General features: G+C 31.2%; 2 protein-coding genes across 6 annotated transcripts in view; one reads left to right on the forward strand and one right to left on the reverse strand.

The window, feature by feature from the left end:
* The window catches only part of LOC114337110 (proliferation marker protein Ki-67-like), an 82,463-nt gene extending 75,782 nt beyond the window's left edge, over window positions 1-6,681 (reverse strand). For 4 of the 5 annotated variants that reach the window (XM_050642987.1, XM_050642988.1, XM_050642986.1 and 1 more), the window contains exons 1-2: window positions 6,549-6,649; window positions 1,295-1,521 (exon numbers count right to left, since the gene is read on the reverse strand). In XM_050642987.1, the coding sequence (XP_050498944.1) occupies window positions 1,295-1,486 (192 nt within the window). In that variant the 5' untranslated portion in view covers window positions 1,487-1,521; window positions 6,549-6,649. Of the gene's footprint in view, window positions 1-1,294; window positions 1,522-6,548 lie in introns of all 5 variants that reach the window. The other variant, XM_050642985.1, reaches the window with a different exon arrangement.
* LOC114337109 (RING finger protein 37) lies at window positions 6,637-8,346 on the forward strand. Its single transcript, XM_028287505.2, has one exon. The coding sequence runs from the start codon at window positions 7,156-7,158 to the stop codon at window positions 8,326-8,328; it is 1,173 nt and encodes a 390-aa protein (XP_028143306.1). The 5' UTR covers window positions 6,637-7,155; the 3' UTR covers window positions 8,329-8,346.
* Window positions 8,347-11,648: the final 3,302 nt, after the last annotated feature.

Below are 11,648 nucleotides of genomic sequence, written 5' to 3' on the forward strand. Positions count from 1 at the left end.
ATTTTTTTCTTTTCTTAACCAGTGTGGGAACGGCGTTCCCACACCATGACACCACTGATTTGCACCCCTTATTTAGTGTTTCCTATAAAATAACAAAATGGTGTTCCGTGACTTTGTCAAAATGTGTCAAGTGTTCCCCAGCTTTGAAAAGGTTAAGAACCACTGCTCTACGGTAATGAAGCCTGGACAATGACAGAAGCAACACAAAAAAGAATCCAAGCATTCGAACTCTAGTACAGTGGAACCCCGATAAGTCGGCCCCGATAACCCGGAAGTCCGGCTAACCCGGACCGATTTTCATCAGGTAAACATTTTGATTTTCAGTACATATTTTGTATTTTGACACTGACACCCGTTCTGGGCGTCGAAATGTTAATAAAATTATATTTTCAATTTAATTGTGGCTTTCCCATCAAAATAGTTAATTATCAGATAAACATTTCAACAATAAAAATGTATGTATGTAATATAATATTTGACAGATGTGTATTTGTGTAATTTGAACTATATGATAGTAAAAATGACTCATGGCACAAGCCGGCAGAAACAACAGGCACCTGTCTGTAGTATTCCTTTATTTTTTATTTCCAACTGTGTTAGCATTGTTTAAGAAAGAGTATTTAAAAAATTCTTGTTTAATCAATGGTCTTAGTTTTCACTTTCTTAATACATAATAACAAAACATCGTTCCAATTGTGACTGTATGAATACAGTATTGTATTGTTCACTTCCGTTTGCTGGCTTAGGTTTGTGTTTTCGTGTTTTTAGTAATTTAGATGTGTAGGTACTGTGCATATTTATATATATTTCATGTTATTTCAATACTAACGGAGTTTATCTGTAAGTATACCGTATTTTATTAATTTTTACCATATTCTCCGGCTAACCCGGATTTTCGATAACCCGGATCGGCCGCGGTCCCGATTAATCCGAGTTATCGAGGTTCCACTGTATTACCGTAAAATGCTCAGAATATCCTACATTAGTCATACGACAAATGCGGAAGTCTTGCGGAGGATAAATAAGAAAAGAGAGCTTATGCTTATAATAAAAGAAGGGAAAACACAATATTTTGGTCACATCTTAAGAAATCAAAAGTATGAACTGCTCCAACTTATAATCAAGGCAAAATCAATAGCAAAAAGGGACCCGGAAGGAGATGCAACTCTTGGCTTAAAAACTGAAACATAATGACAATGGAGGAATATGATATTGTATGTTTATGTTGATAATATTGTATTGAAAATTGCTAAGAACACATTCCATTAAAATTTAATCTAGAAAGAATTCTTACCCTTCCATCTTCATTGACATCTATGGTACAATGAATTATTTCTATCCTGGTATCAAGAATTTTTATTCTTACATCGGCATCATCATCTGCACCAATAGTTGTTTCTCCTTTAGATAGAGGATATTCGGCTCCTGTCTCGCCGGTTTTCTTAAAAAACAGCAAAAACCCATCTTGTCCATTTGGTGAGTCCATCTTGACTCCACTTTTCGTTATACTTTACCTAAAAACTATTCTTACTTTAAAGATTTTAGAAACATAATTGAAACAAAACACAAACATCCACAAACACATAAACAGTGCATAAACAGTAAACAGCATCAATTTTTGATCTGATTATTCTCATCTCAATTCTCATTGGTGTAAAAACAAATATGGAATGGGTAGCATTTGTTTATTTCGGAAGCTACCCGAATAGACCATAGGCGGAGAGGTAGCAGATTTCATTTGGTATCAGAATGAATATTTCACAATAGAATATCTCACAGCAATTCTTAAAGTGATGGTTGCTGGAATACCAAAAAGAATATAGTGTTTTACTAAAAATGATATTATACAATGCTCAAAAAAGGGTGTTTGGAGCAGGTAAACCTTTTCAAGAAGTTTAGTTAAACATTGAAGTTTTTATTAATTCGGACAAGACTAAATAAAAAACAGTTGTGTGTTCTTTCCACAGTTAATAAGTACGCAAGGGCGGATCATGCCTCCCCCCGAGAATTTTATCATATAAGTTATCAGGTATCATATACCTCACTTATATTATGATATAAAACTCACCATTTTAATCCTAATTTTTAAAAAATTTCCCTCAGACCCCCTGGTATTCCCCAAAAAGGTTCGTGCCCCCTTCCCCCGAAATTCGGTCCTGAATTCGCCCTTGGATGTATCAGGGCACTATAGAAACATATACAATTTATGATTATATACCTAATTCATTTATTTTTTCACAATTTTTTGTTGATTTTTGAAGCACAGAGACAAAAAAAAACGTAAAACCATATTGTATATAATTTGGATTGTAAATTGCTTATGACTTAAATCATGTCATCATCCAACCAATTTACGTCCACTGCTGGACATAGGTCTCCCCCATTTGTTTCCACACTTCACAGAAATCATGTGCTGACTACCAGAATTGGTTCAGACCGGGGAGATTGACAATTAATTAATGCCATACATACAGTGCAGTGGAGCAAACAATTCAAAAAGCGCGAGAATACAGCAGCGAAATGCAAGTAATACTCATAGATTTCAAAAGCTATTTTGATACAATTAATTGGACAAAAATGATGGAAAAGCTAGAGCATCTTGGAATTAATCTTAAGAGATTATGCTAACAGTGAGCCTAAAGAACATCACAGCAAAGTTCAGTTTCAACGGAAAAACTTCTAAAGAAGATCAAAGTAATCTCCCTGGCACTGTTTAACCTGATATTGGACGCAATAATAGGGAGGACAAACTTGCAGATGATCTAGTCAGCATAGCAAAGACGAAAATGACACTTATAAAAGTAATTGAAGATTAAATAAGGAGGCAAACAGAATAGGCTAGAGATAAACCAGCACAAAGCAAAATACATAACGATAGGGAAGGACAACACAACAACTCAAAAATATCTAATAACACAGGACCATAAATTTGAAACTGAATCGACCTTCAGCTAGTTTAGAGTAACAATAGGGAACACGGAAAGAGATAACAGAAGAAAGAGTTCTGAAAGGCAAAAAAGCATATATGGAATTAATAGAAATCTGCTGAGAAGCAAGACTCTAAGTAAGAGAACAAAGATGAACCTATATAAGACCTGTTGTTACATATAGGCTGGAAAGAACAATGATTAACAAGAAAGAGGAAGATAGATAGCCTTTTGAAATTTGAAAGAAAAATAATGAGAATGATACTGGGCCACAATGTAACAAAAGAGGGGGAAAGAAGAATGAAAACAAAGGTCGTAATTGAAGAAGAATTAAAGGGAGAAAATACAGTCAGATACATAAAATCTGTTCGTTTAGAATGGGTAGGACATAATACAGACACACCCATACTCAGATATGTTGAAAAGGATAACGAACTGGACACACTATGGTGTAGAGGAGGCCTAGAAAAAAAATGACTGGATGATATAGAAGAAGACATAATGGAATGTTAAAGACTGGAAAGTTCAGTGCAAGAACAGGGAGAAATGGAAAAGGCTCACGGCAGGGCAGCAAAGACACACAGCAAGCTATAAATGACAGAGGAGCAATCCACCTCACCCAAGAATAAGATGTTAACGTCATGGCGTCAGCTATAACGCCTCAAGATTGTAATGCTTAATGAATGAATAAAATTGAAAATATCTAGGTAGAATAATGTGAAATAAAACTTTCATATAGAAACGCTTCAACATAAGTATGTATTCACAAAAATAAAGAATTAAGACACAGAAAATTATATAAATATAATTTATAGTAATAGGGCAGTCAATGAGGGTATTTGGCTCCGAATTCCATCCTACTATATAGATTTACTTCATATTTTCACAGTAAGTAGGGAATACCTCAAGAAACAAAGTCTACCCTATGCCGATGTGCGCTTTTATCTTGAGGGTGGTTCCCACCCCTTCTCGAGGGTGAAAAATGTTTTGGTTAAAATAGCCACGGAAGAGGCTAGAGAACCTAAGTTTAAGCAAAAACTGTTCTATAATTATTTTTTGAAAACTCAATACTTTTTGAGTTATTCGTGGTTGAAAATTGGCCATTTTCATTGAAAAATGACACCTTTTCGGACGAATTTTTGCGAATACCTTAAAAACTATGCATCTAACTAAAAAAACTATAAAAAACATTTTTGTAGCTTATAAAAAAACAAATGAGATTCGTTCCTTCATAAATCTTCTAGTTAAAATACAAAGAGGGATATGGTAGGTAAGAAGAGTTTGTTTTTTTTTCTGAACGTTCAAATCGATGTATTCCAACTTGAAATAACAGAGAAACTGTCGATTTTAGGTGTATAATGATACTAATAACTTTTGTAGTGCTTGAAAAGACCTTTAAAATGAGCAATACTAAATGTCGATTACATTCAAACTAAGCGAGATATTCTACAAAAAAGTTGATATTTAACCCCTCATCCATCAGAATTTAAATACATCGTTTTCCTTCTACAATACTTTTTATTATAGTGTTTTTTCTATGTTCAAAAAGTTGAACTGGATTAAAATGAATGGTTTTTGAAAAGAGTAAGATCAAATTATATGGCGCATATTTAATTTTTTTAAATCTTCCCTATCCTCATGTAACTCAAAAAAGGTAAGAGATGAAAAAAAGATACCACACAAAAATGTAAGGCTTTTTCAGATAAAAATTTTCTTTTTATTTTTCATTACTGTATCTCTTATCATTTTCAAGTTACATGGAGAAAAAGGAAATTTTTTAAGAAAATTTAAAAATGCGCTCTATAATTTGATCTTTTTTTTTCAAAAACGATTCATTTTAAACCCGTCCAACTTTTTGAACATAGAAATAACACTATAATACAAGGTATTGTGGAAGGAAAACGATGCATTTACATTTTGGTGGATGGGGGTTAAAATTACTTCTCATTTTTTCTTAAAATATATTATGTATCAATTTTGTTTGCAGCATATCTCGCTTAGTTTTAATGTAATGGACCTTAAATGTAGCTCATTTTAAAGGTCTTTTCAAGCACTACAAAAAGTATTAGTGGCATTATACACCTAAAATCGACCATTTCTCTGTTATTTCAAGTTGAATACACCAATTTGAGAATGTACCAAAAAACAAACTATGTTCACCTACCATATCTCTTTTTGTTTATAACTAGAAGATTTATGAATGCAAGTGTCTCTTTGTTTTTTTATAACCTACAAAAATGTTTAATATAGTTTTTTTAGTTAGATGCATAGTTTTTAAGGTATTCGCTAAAAACCGTTCGAAAAGGTATATTGTTTCAATGAAAATGGGCAATTTTCAAACAAGAATATCTCAAAAAGTGTTGAGTTTTCAAAAAAAATTATAGAACAGTTTTTGCTTAGAATTAGGTTCTCTAGAGAATTCCATGGTAATTTTAACCAAAAAATTTTCCGCTCCTAAGAAGGGGTGGGAACCACCCCCAAGATAAAAGCACACATCGGCATAGGGTAGACTTTGAATTAGGAGATAAGTAGAGGCTAGGCCCAAAATTTCAATAAAATCCACGCAGTAGGATAGAATTCGGAGGTAATATCCTATTCTTGCTCCCATTGACTGGCGTATAACTGATGTAGGACTAAGGAATTGTATTTTATATGTAAGTATGCATGAATGCCAAATTGAGAAAGCATTATTAAGTTAGTTATGACATATTCACGCATGTATCATAAAATTACAATAGTGAGTTTATAGAAATAGTAGGAGATGGAAGTAAAGGAAGAAGAAATGGTAGATAAACGTCTTGCGTATGAATAAAATCTAACAATAATGATGATATTCTAGATTCTAGGGTCACATAATATGTTTTCTGATTTATCATTTCCATAAATTGTAGGACAATTATTAAAATAAATAATGTGATAGGGAATATTGATTTTTTTTGTAAATTGTTTTTCATTGCTGTTTTATTTCTTTTGTAAATACTCATATAAACTCTTCTTGCTACAAAAAGGTAATAAATAATAATAATAAATGGAACAAATTTTTAAACAACCTTTTTTAAAAACCTTTTATTACAAACGGTGTTGACGCCTATGAAAACGATTAAAAATCTATGGAAGCCATGACAGTTGACAAACAAATGCCAATATTTTTACAATAACATTCTGGTAGCAAAATAGGACCATTTTTGATAAAAAAGAAGGCTTTTTTAATTCCATTAAAACAATAAAATTGTTCAGATACTATTTTTAAAGTAAGTCATGAATTTTTTAACTAAATATTGAAGTTGTCACAGCAATCAAATTATAGGTTAGCGATAGAGGAAAACTTTTGTCATGAACTGTACAAATGTTCTATTACAGTAACCGATTTTATCAAAAAGTAGATCCGTAAAAAAAACTAAAATAATCAATTAAAAGTGTTAAAAAGGCATTATAAGTTAAATGAAATCAATAACAAATATTTTATCGTCCACATTAAAACGTCAAAAATACCACAATTAAGATGCAGCTTTTATCTTTGTTTTAACCGCCAAAATCATACAAAGTAGAAAACAAACTTGTATCATTAGTATTTTACGTGTATTTTATGTCTAATAAAATTTTCACTTTCAGGAAACTTACCTAAACAAAAGAATTACATATTCTCGCAAAAAAAACTATCAAAAACCGTTAAAAACACTGGTTTATAAAACACTGGATGACACTTCCAACGCAACTTCGCGCATAATAACAAGAATAACTGCCGTTTTAAAATTAAAATCCAAGCCACGCGTTGTGTTGACTGTTCAGCGCATGCACCAAAAAGAAATTTTTCCAGGATCGATATTATTTGTGAAAATTAATAAAATGATTTTAATTCGTTTTAAGTAAGCCAAATTATCATTGTTGTTTAGATTTTTAGGGAACAAAACTGTTTAGTAAATAAGATATTTTAAAATATAAATATTTAAGATAGAGTTGTATGTGGGGAAGATACTGGATTTTGATTGGTCTATTCAAACGATTCTGTTTTTAGGGAATGAAGATGCTAATTCAAAAATATAAAATTATTGAAACCTATTTTACGTATGCATAATTTGATTGTGTAAAGATTTTTAATGATACTGAAATTTAGTAGAAGAAAACTGGATAAACATTTACCATTTTAGTTTAAATAGTTTTGTATTGCTCCGGGTGGGGTGTCTACTCGACGCTGATTGGTTCATTCAAATCTTTCAGTTTATCAAGAATGTTTAACTTTTTAGATTCAAAATTTGCTCCCAAGGTTGTTTGTAGAACACCAGCAACTGATAATTATGAAGTTGATAATCTCATAAGCAGTAAATATACCGATAAAATGCGCGGTTTTATATCCTTTTCATCTATTAAACCACCTGTGGAGGTAGAATTTGAATTTATTTGCCCTGTCAATATCCATTACATTGTTATCAATACAACAGTTGGAAATCAAAAATGTTCTGGAATAGAATTGCTTGCAAAGAAGCAAAACTGTTGTTATGTTTCACTAGGAAAATGTTTTTATGATAATGCTGGTGTAGTATTTTGTAATAGTAGAAAATATTCAAGCACTCAATTACCTCCAAACTGTGATACCAGTTTTCACTTGGCTTTTTTTAAGTCTCATGCTTTCCAACATTTTTTAAACGCTCAAAGTATTAAAATAATAATATTTCGTACTGAAAAATCGGTACCTTGTATTGGGTCTGTAGAAGTTTGGGGTATTCCTTCAAAAACTTGTTCAAAGCTTACTGTAAACACTATTGGTAAACTTGCAACTGGTAGTCACAGAGAAATATCATCCACTTCGGAATCCACTCCTGAGGAATTTAAAATTCCTGAAGATTTTAAAGATGATTTGACATATGAATTAATGACAATTCCTATGACATTACCTAGTGGTAAGACTGTAGATCAATCTACATTAGAAAAGCATGTAGAAAGTGAGAAATCTTTTGGCAGAAAACCTTGTGATCCTTTTACCGGTATTAAATTTAGTGAAACTCTTAAGCCAGTGATAAACGTTGGTCTAAAAAGTAGGATAGATATGTTTGTGTTACAAAATTCCCATAGATCTGAGCTGGTTAACCATAAAAGAACTCTAGGAGGTACAAGCAGCAATCATTTTATTAATACGAAAAAAAGATCATACTGCAGGGAAGATAGTGACTTAGAAAAAGCGCTATCTGAGGCAAAAAGGAATGTAAATTTCAAAACTTTTACAGATGAAGAAAAGGAAACTAATAAATGTATGACGTGTAAATGTTTATTTAGTTTTTTGTACAAAATTCCATGTGATCATTTTTATTGTAGGCAATGTTTACTTACTGTTTCTCGAGATTTAGAATGTTCAATTTGTAAAAAGGCTTTTGCTACAAAAGATGTACAAAAATGTTACTTTTAAATAAATTTTTCCACAAAATTTTTAGTATTTTTTAGTGTTTATGGTGCTTTTCAACGCTTTCTCATTTGTTTCAGTCTTATCATAATATGTCATTATTTTATTAAGTTATATATATATATATATATATATATATATATATATATATATATATATATATATCAATCAAATGAAATAGAGAATGTGGAGAAATCCCCTTACAAATAATTCACACATCCACCATTTTGGGTTGGGAAAATTTTTTGAATAGAATTAAAAATCCAAACACTAAAATATATATATATATATATATATATATATATATATATATATATATATATATATATATATATATATATATATATATATATATTGTTGATTAAAACAGTGTTGAAATTATCGGGAATTGCGGTCTGTGGCTTAGATTGAAACTACATTTAATTCTGTTGAATTCGATATTTCGATGAGTATTTATTAATTTTTCATCTTCATCAGGAACAAACTACAAAATTAACTAACAGTTAGGTACAAACATAATATTACATTGATATAACTTACGAATTGTTGTAGGTATGTTATATAAAGCAATTTAACTTAAAGCTATGCATGTCGTTTCACGAGAACGTCGAGGGCGGCACTGAGTCAGGTATCTTTTCTCACATGTGTTAAGGGTCAAAAGTTCCAATATCGAGCCATCTGTTTAATATTCTGCTATTTTTCGAATTTTAAAACATTGCAGTAAATTTCACTTAATCTACTTGTGTCTGATTTGTAATTAATTGAACGTTTATTACTGTTTATGTGGTACATCTCAAGTACTTACATGTACCACATAAACAGTAATAAACGTTCACACACAACAGTTTACTTTACTTACTATATTGTTATATTTCTATTTGATATGAAAATTAAAATTAGATAATTATAAACAGAATTCAATTTAATATAAAATATTTTCAATTTTCTCAACCACGGGCATATAAATTTAGAACAACCTGTATACAACAAATTGTTATATTTAATTTTAAGAAGTGATTAAATAAGACTCAAGTGAAATCGTTAAAAGGTCATTAAAATTTGTATATAGTAGAAAGTAATTTTAGAATGGGAATTAACTATTTTCTTTGAAATCCATTAAGCATATTTAGAAAGTTTAAAAATTGGTTTTGAGGAATACTGCGAATGAGAGTTGGTGGTGGAATTTTGGTTTGTGAATCTGGAAGGGATATTTAGAAAGTAGGGAATGAATGAGAAATAGAGATCAGAATGTTTTGAGCTGTCGAGAAGTGAAGTCGAGTAGTAGACGGTAGTGTTCGAGGAGTGAGAAAGTCGGTGTAGTTCCGTGAGTGTGGAGAATCTATCGTAGAACGAGAGGTAGGCCAAGTTGAGAGTAAAAGAACCTCCTTGAGCCAAGAGTTCCCGGTAGCTGATTGCAGTTTCGAAAAAGGTAGAAGACAGCATCACAACAGAAGCAGGAAACGAGAGCTATACGAGTTAGTTTCAGAGGAGAACATTACTGGAAGCCAGGACGAGGTTTGATTGCAGCCAAGGACAGCAGGAAACGGGTCTTATGTGAAGACATTCTCAGTGCACCAAAAAAAAGGTCAGTCTCATTTGTTTGGACATGAATGTATGGGTTTTTTCGTAGTAAATACCACATTTAAAATTGAGGAAACATAATCAATAATATCAGAAAAGCTTCATCAAACTTAAATAGAATTGTTGCTGATAAATCATAATAGTTAAATGTTAATAAAAACTTTCAATTGGAAATCAAAAGGAAATAAGATTCCCATGTATAAATGTTATGTTTAAGAATAATAAGATATAGCAAATATTAAGCAGTGATTGCCATTTAAATAAAATAAACAATATTTTGATTACAATTGTAACCCATATGTGTTATTATTCTACTCTTTTCTTTCCTATCCCGATTAGGAACCATTAAGAAATACTTAGAAGCCACGTATGTAAGTAATTAATTTTATAAAAAAGCCCTGAGATTGAAAACATATTGATATGTGATCTGGTAAATTAATTAGATTATTATTAAAGCATTGATTAAATTAAATGACATATAAAATTATTATCTCATATCAATAATCAAGATCACTACAACTGGCGCCCAACGTGGGGCATTGTAAAGTATTTCTAGTGGCAAATTTGAAGGATAGAAAGAGTAAAGCCGGTATTTGAAAATTTATATGCCTGTGGTAAAAAGTGAGATACTTACATTTGATAACATAAAATTTTAGATCTCTTTAGGTACAAATTTTACATAACTGATTTAATATTTTATTTTTACGATATTTACATTTGATATATTTATTGACAATTTATAATATTTGGGTGAGAAAAAGTCGTCTTGGTAACATACTAGTAAAATTTCATATTTGGCGGGGACAGTACTTCTTGAAAACAAATGTCTGTGACAAGAAGCCAAAGCAAAGACAACAAAAAACAAAAAGAACATTCAAATCAAGAGAATAATTCAGACCAAGAAGATATTTTAGACACGACAATCATGGCATCAGAACAGCAAGAATTATCAGGAATAGATAAATTATTACAAATGATGCAACTCCAGTCACAAAGAATAGAACAAAAAATGGATAAAAATCAGGAGGAAACAAAACAAGCAATGGAGAAAAATCAGGAAGAAACATCAAAGAAAATGGATAAAGTGGATCAAAAAATGGATGAAACACAACAAAAAATGGATGAAACACAACAAAAAATAGATGAAACACAACAAAAATTGGATCAAAAAATGGATGAAACACAACAGAAAATGGATGAAACAAAAAGAATAATGCAAGAAAATCTGAAGGAAACAAAACAAGCCATAGAAGAGAACAACAAGAAAATGGAGGAACGCATAGAAAAGTATGAAATGAAAATTAAGGATCACATGAAAGAACAAGAAATGAAAATTCAAAATAAAATAAAGGAGATAACGAATTGCCAGAAAAAAGAAATGGAAAGTTTGGAAAACAAGTTGCAAAACGCTATTCAAGCAGACATAGAAGAAGTGGAAAGAAAGATTGCGGAAATCAATACTCAACAGAATGTCGGAGAAAGAAGAGAAATGATTATACATAGCACAGATGACGTGAAGATAAGGTTTGGCGGGGATGTAAGAAGATTACACCCAGTGCCGTTCATAAATAGCCTGAAAAAGAAAATACAGCATATCGGAAATTTCGAAACAGCAAAAGAAACTATCAGAAACCATCTCAAATATGAAGCAAGCCTATGGTTCGATAGTAAAGAAGAAGAATTCGGCAATTGGCAACAATTTGAACAAAAATTTTTGAATTATTTCTGGGGAAAGGTCCAACAAT

This window comes from Diabrotica virgifera, chromosome 2 (assembly GCF_917563875.1).
Source record: "Diabrotica virgifera virgifera chromosome 2, PGI_DIABVI_V3a".
Taxonomy (NCBI): domain Eukaryota; kingdom Metazoa; phylum Arthropoda; class Insecta; order Coleoptera; family Chrysomelidae; genus Diabrotica; species Diabrotica virgifera.